The sequence below is a fragment of the Rattus norvegicus genome, chromosome 4, assembly GCF_036323735.1.
Source record: "Rattus norvegicus strain BN/NHsdMcwi chromosome 4, GRCr8, whole genome shotgun sequence".
In the NCBI taxonomy this organism is placed as follows: Eukaryota; Metazoa; Chordata; class Mammalia; order Rodentia; family Muridae; genus Rattus; species Rattus norvegicus.
In genome coordinates, this window is record NC_086022.1 from 121,669,677 (window position 1) to 121,679,980 (window position 10,304).

General features: G+C 45.8%; 1 protein-coding gene and 1 long non-coding RNA gene across 6 annotated transcripts in view; one reads left to right on the top strand and one right to left on the bottom strand.

The window, feature by feature from the left end:
- Nucleotides 1-5,631, top strand: part of LOC120102330 (uncharacterized) — a 31,052-nt gene extending 25,421 nt beyond the window's left edge. The window contains exon 3 of the long non-coding RNA XR_005503699.2: nucleotides 546-5,631. This is a non-coding gene — a long non-coding RNA (uncharacterized LOC120102330). The remainder of the gene's footprint in view (nucleotides 1-545) is intronic.
- Aplf (aprataxin and PNKP like factor) overlaps nucleotides 1-10,304 on the bottom strand; it is a 52,181-nt gene extending 41,877 nt beyond the window's left edge. For 2 of the 5 annotated variants that reach the window (XR_005503300.1, XM_008763076.3), the window contains exons 1-2: nucleotides 9,951-10,300; nucleotides 7,498-7,569 (exon numbers count right to left, since the gene is read on the bottom strand). Coding sequence is in view for 4 of the 5 variants with exons in the window: in XM_008763076.3 (XP_008761298.1) it covers nucleotides 7,498-7,569; nucleotides 9,951-10,046 (168 nt within the window). In the remaining variant the exon portion in view is untranslated. Of the gene's footprint in view, nucleotides 1-7,497; nucleotides 7,570-9,950 lie in introns of all 5 variants that reach the window. The other 3 variants (NM_001173382.1, XM_017592825.3, XM_017592824.3) reach the window with 3 other exon arrangements.

A 10,304-nucleotide genomic window follows, 5' to 3' on the forward strand; every position in this document is an offset into this window, starting at 1 on the left:
GTGTTTTTCAGTACCGGTTTAAGGTCTTGGTGCACTGTCTGGGCAGAAGAAGATTCCCCACTCCGTTGTTTTTGAGTGCACTCGAGTGGATGGGCTTCCCACTCTGTTGTTTTTGAGTGTACTCGGGTGGATGGGCTTCCCACCCTGTTGTTGTTGAGTGCACTCGGGTGGATGGGCTTCCCACCCCGTTGTTTTTGAGTGCACTCGAGTGGATGGGCTTCCCACTCTGTGTTGTTTTTGAGTGCACTCGAGTGGATGGGCTTCCCACTCTGTGTTGTTTTTGAGTGCACTCGGGTGGATGGGCTTCCCACCCCGTTGTTTTTGAGTACACTCGGGTGGATGGGCTTCCCACCCCGTTGTTTTTGAGTTCACTCGGGTGGATGGGCTTCCCACCCCGTCGTTTTTAAGTACACTTGGGTAGATGGGCTTCCTACCCCGTATTTAAGTGTGCTTGGATGGAAGGGCTTCCCACCCCGGACAGATGCCTGTGAGTAGGTACTGGGTTTCTACTTCGAATAGCTGTTTTCTTTTTGTTCTTTTTTTAGATAGTGGAAGTGAGGACGCCCCAGCTCTGGGAGACGTCCCACGAGCCGACTTTTGTCGGGAGGACCCGGCAGGTGACAGTCAAAGAGATCTGACTGTGACTTGACTTCGGAGGTCGTGTTCGGCTGCCTATTTAAGTATAGGCATGGACAAGTGTGCTTAGATGTGTTAGTGTCTGTTGTCTGTATTCTGTTTCTGTGTTTGGTATCCCAGAAGCAGCTAAGGTTAAGCTGCAGTTTGGGCCAGGTACTGAAGGTACCAGGCATCTGTGGAAATTGGTTATAGGATGCTTTGTCTTGGTCTTGTTTGTCTGGTTTGTTTTCTGTGGTATTGTCGAGTGTCTTTTTGGCTTTTGTTTCGTTTTTGAATTTGGACTGACGACTGTGTTTGAAATCTTGGACTGACTGTGTTTGAAATCATGAAACTGTTTGCTTTGTTCGTCATAGAGTTTTACTTGGTCCTCTTGGTGCTTAACTTAAAAGTTAAAAATAATTTGCTTGAGAGAAATTGTTTTCTGCCGGGGAGTTTTGTCTTTCTCTCTTGAGCCTCCTCCCCAAGGAGAGCTGCCCCTTTCTTTACTCCCATTGTCCAGCCCAGCTGCTGTTAACCGTTGTGTATGAAGGATTCCAGGTTAGCGAGTGATCCGTCTGAAGCAGGCATTAACAAGAACCTGAAAACTTTACCTTAGATCCTGAAGAAAAATTCTCCCTGTTGCTTAAACATTCACAGCTTCTAAGGAAGGGACAGCACAGAGTAGGAAAATGTAGGGGCTGAGGGTGGCAAGCATGCAGGCCTACTAGCAAGCTACAGGCTGCGCGTGGGCAACAGTGCAGCTCTGGCCAAGTCAGCGCAAGAGGAGTTTCAAGGTAAGGAGGCTGGCTGGGGTTGGCACTTTGACAACAAAGATAGCGTAGAGTTAGTGGTTGTATTTTGGCCCTGAAAAAAAAAATTCCAGTTGCTGCCTTCAGTGGCCAGACCTTCAACACTTGCTCACAAAAGGAGAGTGTTCATTAAGAGAAGTTCTTTAAGGGAGCCTGCCTTATCTGCTGGCCCTATTCCAAGAGAGGAGTTGATCTCCAACACTAAGTAACCTTCCCTGTTAGTCATCATTGACATGGAGAGTGCCTTTGATCCTATCCCCACAGCAGCCAGTTCCTGCCCCTGTGGTCAAAATGCCCCAGGTTGGGGGGCAGAGAAGCCCCTAAAATAGTTTTAAAGAATCTGCAACAAACTGTGAAGAACTTTGTTTTGCCAGTCAAAATTTAGAATTCAGTCTTTGGCTGTGGCCAAGGTCAGGATTAATGTTTTCTTTTCCATGGGCCTTTAACCCAGTGAGACAGCTTGGTAAAGGACTACTACTACAGTCCTGATAGCCCCAGGTGAACTGGTTACAATTCTTTTGTCAGCCACTCTAACACCCAGGTTCTAACGTCTCTCCATCCTTTTGTTATTGTTACTGGAAGCCCAGTGCCATTTAGAGGATGGGTCTCTTGAGCGATAAAGCCACTGAGCTGGCACTAAAGGAAGGTACTCCTTAAGGGAAAATCTAAGTCCAGAGAGATAGTCGATAACAGATCAGCTGCCTCTCTGCTTGCCTTTCTGTTTCACAGGAACAAAGCTTGTGCTTATTTCTACAACGGCCTTTTTGTCCCAAGAAGGCCTCCTGGTTTAGCTGTGTGACTAAATGCTATTTGTCCTCTTCAGTGGACCTCTATTCTCAAGATTCCCTTGTTTTCTCACCATCCCATTTGAGATGCTTGTTAGTAACTGTTACAGGTCTTCTTTATCACCGAGGAAAGACAGAATCCTACTAGAGGCCAGACACGGATGGAAGGCCCTCACTTCTGCCTGTTGACTTCAAAACGCCTAAAGGTAGGGAGTGCCAGGTCTGCCGCCAGGCTCCAAGGGTGGGTCTCAGAGGGGCTAGAAAATGCCCCACCAATTTGGCTAAAGTAAGAAAAAAGTATAAAGAAAAAGTTACAGAAACTTGAAGGGTTAAGCTAAGTCACTGAGAGAGTTGTTGTAAGTTGCAGAGAAAATAAGGTTGATATATGGTTCAGGGTCAGTGCACAAAAGTAGACAGCAACTAATAGCTGTAGAAGAAGATACAGGCAGAGAGACTGAGGAAGAGAAAGAGACAAGAGAGGAACATATACTGGCCACAGTAGTTAGGGAACCTAGGAAGATAGTACCTGGCAACAGAAGAGAATTCCTGGCTAAAGATCGGTGTGCCTAATACGAAGAAAAAGGACACTGGGTCAGGGACTGCCCAAGAAAGAACAAGAGGGGACACTGGAGAGCTTCTTGGTCCTAGAGTGCTGGCTATGTACAGAGATAGAAGGGAAGTGTGGATACAGGGACCCAATGCTCTGTGCTCCTATGCCCCCACCCCCCAGTGGGTCAATATCCAAAGACCTTGAGTGCAAGGGGTTACTGGCAACGAACAATACTTATGGACTGCCCGAAGAACAGTGGACCTTGGCGTGGGCCAGGTAACCCACCCACTAGTTCATGGTCATCCCTGACTGCCCCTATCCCTTGCTCATTAGAAAATTGCTCTCCAAAATGGCTTGTGTGGGCTAAAATGGCTGGGTGAGGCCATGTGTATGCATATCTACAGACTGTGTATGTGGAGCTTAAGACCTGTCTCAGTGCACCAGTACCTGATGCTGGGAGATGTGTGTGTGTGGCTTAGTGCCGTTCTGCCTGGAACACATCATTCCTGCCAGCCGGGCTCTGACAATTATCACCCAATCCAGGACTTAAACTGTGATAGAGTGGCTGATAGAGTGTCCCAAAAGATGGGACCACTGGTCAGCTGCCATGGACTAGATTCTCCACCTGTTGGGGGCAATCTGGTCACCTTGCTGCCCAATCCTGACCTGGAGCCACCACAGCACAAGTGTCAAGCACTGGCAGAAGCCCATGGGTGGAGGAAAGACCTCTGCGACTGGCTGATTGACCCCTGCTGAAAGCCGAGGACCTTGTCCACAGACAGGAACAGTTCTCTTCATGAAGGTCAGAGATAAGTGGGTGCTGCCGTGGTGGACAACACAATGTCATCTGGGATGGCTGAACTTCTACCCCCCAGCACATCAGCGCTGCAGATGCCTTTACCATCTCTTGGATGCCCTGGTGAAGCCAACAACTGCCTACAAGAGACAGCCACTGGGAACTGGGATTGGACTAAGAGACGGCCTCTACAATCATCAAGAAGATACTGGAAGAAACTTTCCCCCGATTTGGAATGCCCAAGGTAATCTGGTCAGACAACGGCCCTACTTTCGTTGCCAAGGTAAGCCAGGGTGTGGCCAAGTATTTAGAGGTTGATTGAAAATTACATTATATTTACAGACCTCAAAGTTCAGGACAGGTAGAGTAAATAAATAAAACTCTAAAAGAGACCCTGACCAAATTAAATTGACCATGGAGACTGGCGCAGACTGGGTGACACTCCTTCCCTCTTGCTCTCTTCAGAGCAAGAAATATCCCTTCCAGATTCAGCTTTACCCCCTTTGAGATCTTATATGGGGCCTCAGATCCTCTGACTGTATTAGATGATGTTACTGAACCAACACGTCATAGTAATAATGATTTATGTGTCAGGCTAAAAGACCTACAGGTGATACAGAAAGAAATCTGCTCACAGCTGGCAGCAGCCTATGCCCCAGGGACCTCCGAGACATCTCATCCGTTCCAGGTCAGAGACTGTAGGTACATACAATGACACGGAGCCCAGACACTCGAGCCTCGCTGGAAAGGACCGTACCTGGTGCTGCTGACCACCCTGACAGCCGTCAATTCTCAGCCCTCACCAGCCGCATACTAGCCGTTGGGGCTGAGAACTGGGACCTAGAGGGACACTCAGATCTTCAAAAAGCTCCCTAGACTTGCACATCAGATAAGTGGATACATCAGAGACGTGACTGGGATGTTGCTATAATGCTCACTTGAGGAGTGTGCTTTAGAAACAAGAATTTCATGTTTGCCCTGGGTTCCATCGAGAAAAATATAGAGATAGGCTTGATTTCTATTACAAATGATGTAACATTACATATGTTAATACTCCTAACACTTCTTGGGACTGTGCCTCAGGGACCATAAGTTTAAAAGTTCTAAGATAGTCATGACCTTGGTGTATAGGTTTAGATAGTGTTCAGATTGGAATCCTAAAGACTTTTTAGCTGACCTCCACGAATACCTAACCTCCCTCTCAGAGGTAGTCCTTCAAAATAGGAGAAGATTAGACCTGATATTCCTTAAAGAAAGAGGGCTATGTGCTGCTTTGAGAGAAGAATGTTGTTTTTACCTCGATCACTCCGGGACCATTAAAGATTCTATGGCTAAACTTAGGGAGAGGTTGGACAAGAGACGACGAGAACGAGAAACCACTGATAACTGGTTTCAGAGCTGGTTCGATAGGTCCCCATGGCTTACCACCCTGCTGTCAGCCTTAGCTGGTCCCTTGATTATCCTCCTCCTTTTGCTCACTTTTGGGCCCTACATCATTAATCGCCTTCTAGCTTTTGTCAGGGAGCGGATTACTGCTATACATGTCCTTATGTTGAGACAACAGTATCGGGCTGTATCGGGCTATACGGGGTGAAGAGCCTCTAGACGCTAGACTCGTAGTCCTAAGATTAGGACTATTCACAAGGAGTAGAGGGGAATGAAGGGTTAAAATTTCTAAAAGTTAGTCATGAACAAAGTCCAGACATGCCTGAGAGAATTTGAGATAGGGCTCACTGGCCCGACTATCAACTCCCAAGGACACTGGCCATCTGGAGCCACCCCCTCCCCTTCCTTCACTCCCTGAGGATGGGTCATCCCCCTGCTGCAGTGAGATGAGTTGCCCTGCCCACATTGCTGAGATGCTAGATTACACGTATGCTTTGTTGATGTAACTCCGTGCCAAAAGTAACTGTGCACCCTTTGTATTAGCCAATTATGTGTATTCACACGAAACCCCTGGTTTTCCCTATATAAGCTCCTGCCTAGAGAGGCTCGGGGCTTGACTCAATCTCCTGTGTGAGATACGTGTCAGCCCGAGATCTCGTAAATAAAACTGCCTCTTGTTGATTACATCAAGACCGGCTTCTCGTGTTTCCTGGGGGTACCTCAACCCGTGACTGGAGCGAGAGTCTCCCCAAAATCTGGGGGTCTTTCACCCCTTCCACCTCCATGGGTTACAGAGCAATCCAGCTACATCCTGCAGAATGTTGAGCATTGTCACGATTCATTCTCTTGGGGCCAGATGGCTTATTATCCATTCTTGCTTTCTTGGACCAACTAAATCTAAATACAGAAAACATCAGAGACAAGGACAGAAATCCCCCTTACTCTTCCCTCACGGTCCTTCAGTAACAACAAACTTCTTAATTTTGAGCCGTGGTCGTTCATTAGAAGGATATTAGAAAGTGGGGACTGAAAAATACATGCTTTCATTAAAACCCCTGGATACCGACTTCCTTCCGCTTCTCATCACAGCTCTGACTCATGCAGTCAACTTTACTAAGAACCTGACCCGGTCCGGGCATTCAGTAGATACTAGAGACACAAAAGCCAGCTCCCTGTACTCAGGGAGCTTAACACTCAACTAGGAAAGTAAGAGAGCGAAGATCCAGAGATGGCTACAGCAGCTCCAGGGTGCCGAGTACACACTGACACACTGTCAAGGGGCTTGGCACAACATGAGGACAGAAGAAACTCCGAAATGTCACGTATTCGGGGTCAAGATGGGGCAACACCAGTTCTACTTAAACATTTTCCCAGTTCTATTAGAGTGAAAAAGGCTATTATCGACGACAGCAGAGCATAGTAAAAGCATAGTGTGCAAAATTCTGTGTAAATTGAAGTAAAGACGTATAAAACAGACGAGAATACAAAAACAATGAGATCACAGGGCTAGGGTACAGCTCTGAGGTAGAGCACAAGCCAGGGATGGGGAGAATACAAAGATACCTTAAATGTCCAAAGTCAGTGGATTTCGTTCTATACTGGCTGGTTTTGTGTGTCAACTTGACAGAAGCTGTAGTTATCACAGAGAAAGGAGCCTCCCTTGAGGAAATGCCTCCATGAGGCCCAGCAGTAGGGCATTTTCTCAATTAGTGATCAAGTGCAGAGGACCCAGCCCATTGTGGGTGGTGCCTTCCCCGGGGAAGCAAGCCAGTAAGAAACACCCCTCCATGGCCTCTGCATCAGCTCCTGCTTCCTGACCTGCTTGAGTTCCAGTCCTGACTTCCTTCAGTGATGAACAGCAATGTGGAAGTGTAAGCTGAATAAACCCTTTCCTCTCCAACCTGCTTCCTGGTCATGATGTGTGTGCAGGAATAGAAACCCTGACTAAGACAAGTTCCATAATTTATCTCACCACCAAATAAACTACTCCAAAGTGAACGTGCCCGCAAACACGTGCCTCTTAATTAGACATTCCTTCCTTCTGGGGAGGGGGGGGAGGCACATTGCACACACTCTTAGAGGGAGAGGGGTTTCCTCCCCTACCACACTCTTCCCTCTTCTCTGGAGACAGGGACTCTCACTGAGCCTGAGCTGGACAGCAAGCTACAGGCACACTGTCTCAGCCCCCCTCACCACTGTGGTTAGACAAACAAACACACACACACACACACACACACACGGCTTTTCATGTGTGTGTGCCAGGGATCAGAGCTCGGGTTCTCACTTACACGGGGCGTGTACTTACCCATGTCACAGGTATTCTTACGGAAATTACAAACAAAATTACAATTTACACCCAGGCAATCATCTTCCATTAATCTAACCATTCAGATTCAGCTCTGTACTATGAGAAATAAGTTACTATTTAGGTACTTATCTTGCAGCTATCAGGAGAATGGGCTCTGACATAAATTCCCTATTGCCAAGCCTGAGGCCTCTCCAGTCAGTTGCTAGAAGGGCAAGAGGCCAAGGGTTAAAAGAGATCAACATACTCACTGGTTTGATTCGGAGCTGACTATCAACCACTTCAAGAATGGCATGCCTTCTGGATACTCTTTTATCTGTTATCTACAAGGGGAAAAAGATGTCAAATAGAGCCGCTTCCTGAAAAATAAACGAACCCTTAGCAATGCGTATGAGACGAGCAGGTCAGACATTACATATATTATTAACTCATAACTGCATGTCAAATAACTGCGCTCATTTAACAGATGACACAGTGGTGAAGAGGGGAGACCTACCGACATCATGGAAGAGTAAATGACACCCAGAAAAGCCTACAGTCTATGCAGCCCCAAACCCTCCAGTTCCCATACATGAAACATTCCTAGACAGGATTCCTACTAATGAATCTACCAAACAAGAGAAATAACATACAATATGTACTGTTAGGAAACATTTCAAATATAAAAATTCAGCCTGTCTTAAACTACGTGGTAAATCCGAAGGATGTGACCATAAGGGTAGACAGAGGCTGAAAAGTTTTTCTGTTCTGGGACCACGTGTGGCAGTTAAAAAAAAAAAAAAAGGCAGGAGGAAAACAACCTCTATGTCTTCGATATGATCACTTCCTGTTTTGGGTTAGTAATGCTCAATTCACAATCACTCACCCACAACGATGTTCCGAATTGCTTATATTTTAAATGCTGGAAACTATCGTCCTTCCTACCTCACAGCAGCAACTACTAATCATTTTACATATTTGGATCCTGAAAGCCCAGAGGATGCAGGTAACTTGGGCAGTCACTCTCAGAATATGCAGTGTTCAAGATCCTTACGAATAAAAACAGAGGGTATATGTGAGAAAACAGTCACATGACTAGACCCATGTAAGGTCATTCATATAGAAAAACGGTCCCTCTGACAGTCCATCTTTTGTACACTTCCTTCCTTTTGTACACTATCCACATAAACAATAACAGATCTTTTAGATCTATCTTTTAAGTATGCCTAACACTAGGAAGAAAAGGATATCTTGAATAATACAAAAGTATAGTGTGACCTCTGGTGGACACATGGTTTATTTCATTACAAACATCATCTCTTGACCAAAAATAAAAAATAAAAAATAAATAGAAAGTGGTTTCGTTGGGTACATATGTGCCTGTAAACCCGGCTCAGAGAAATGAGGCAGGAAAAATTTGAGTCCAAGGGGAGCTTGGGCTACGTAGTGAGATCCTCTCTTTAAAGACAAATATATTTAAAATAACCTAAAGTCTAACATTCCAACACATCCCACAAGAATCAACAGCTAGAGCAAAACATATCAACATCTAAAGCCCAATCCGGAGGTGGAGATTACAAAACACTTTAGCGACGATGCACAAGAAAGACAGAAACGCCAATCTGACAGTCTATGTTGGAGCACAAAACTCATATGATAATGGGGAAAGAAGAGAAAGAAACCAGGAAACAGGGCAGCAAGAAAACAGAAAATACCGCTCAGGTGGGAAATACACACAGATTTTTAAAACAGAAATTCTTTTAATTCTTACATTTTTATTTTTTGTTATATATGCATACCTGTGTGTCAGGATAGGCATGTATGTACAGTGCCCAGAGAGGCAGAATTACAAGCATTTGTGAATTGCCTGACATAGCTGCTGGGAACTCAATCCTCTGTAAGAAGTTCCAGACTCTTAATGGCTAACCCATCTCTCCCTTGTGATATTTTAACTAGATCGCCAGGTTTTCTTGAGTGGCCTTTGTAAATGCTATGTCTTATGGCAACGCGAATATAATTTCATAGTGCAAACTGGAAATGTTCTGGTTCCTACTCTTCCCAAAGAAGGTAAAGAATATATTATACCTTAGTGACCAGTTTAAACTCCAACTTCCTCATTTCAACGAGGCTAATAGAAAGCATCTAAGTAGTAAATCTAAAGTATCTCTTTAGAATAATGACTGCTTCACTACCCAGACAACTTAACGATTGCTTCTGATATCACCAAAAGGAATATTACTATTATTGGTAAGGCCCATCGGCCCCACAAAAGAGGCCAGGGAATAAAAGAAGTTAGCTTAGGGGAGGTCACTGGCCATCAACCTTCTCTGTGATGGGCCATACGGTACTGTAAATAGGGTAAGCTTTGTAGGTCAACATGTGACACGTTAACCTTTAAAGTACTATTCGTCTTTAAATACTTAATAGCGTTTTTGTTTATTTGGTCTTTTTACATTCTACATCTTATAACCCTAAGCTCAACTTGGATTTGGCCCCAGTTTGCCAGCTGGATAGGATAATGATGTTAACTCTTTCCGTACGTTTTCCAGGCACCAAAAAGAAATGTCGGTGACTTGACTAACGTTGCTTGAAAACCTACTGCCCCAAACCTATAAAGTCTTGACAAGCAGAGTCAAGGTGTGGAGTTCCCAAGGACAGGAGACAGAGACAGCCTCAGCCGAACAAACTCTGGCTGCCCACGCCCAGGAGTACCTCCCACACTTACTCCCAGCAGCGGCCCGCGGCCTATCACAGTCTGCCCCGGCCCCACGGGCACGCGGGGACCGCCGTCCAGAGGATGCAGAAAGAACTCCGAAGACATGGTGGTAAAATCAGATTCCTTCGCCTGGAGATACCTCGTAGCCACCTCCCTCAGACACGCCGCGCAAGTCCCAAAGGGGTGTGAGACCCGAGGCTCCTTTTCTAGTGAGTGAACTTCTTCCCTTTCCGGAATCCCTACTTCTTGAGAGCTTGTGATTCGTGCAGGAATTACCTGTCAGCTCACCGCCAAACTACAGCTTAAAACTGTAACTCACACCCACAATCTTCCAGCGCTTCCTCCCACAAGACTCATGGAACT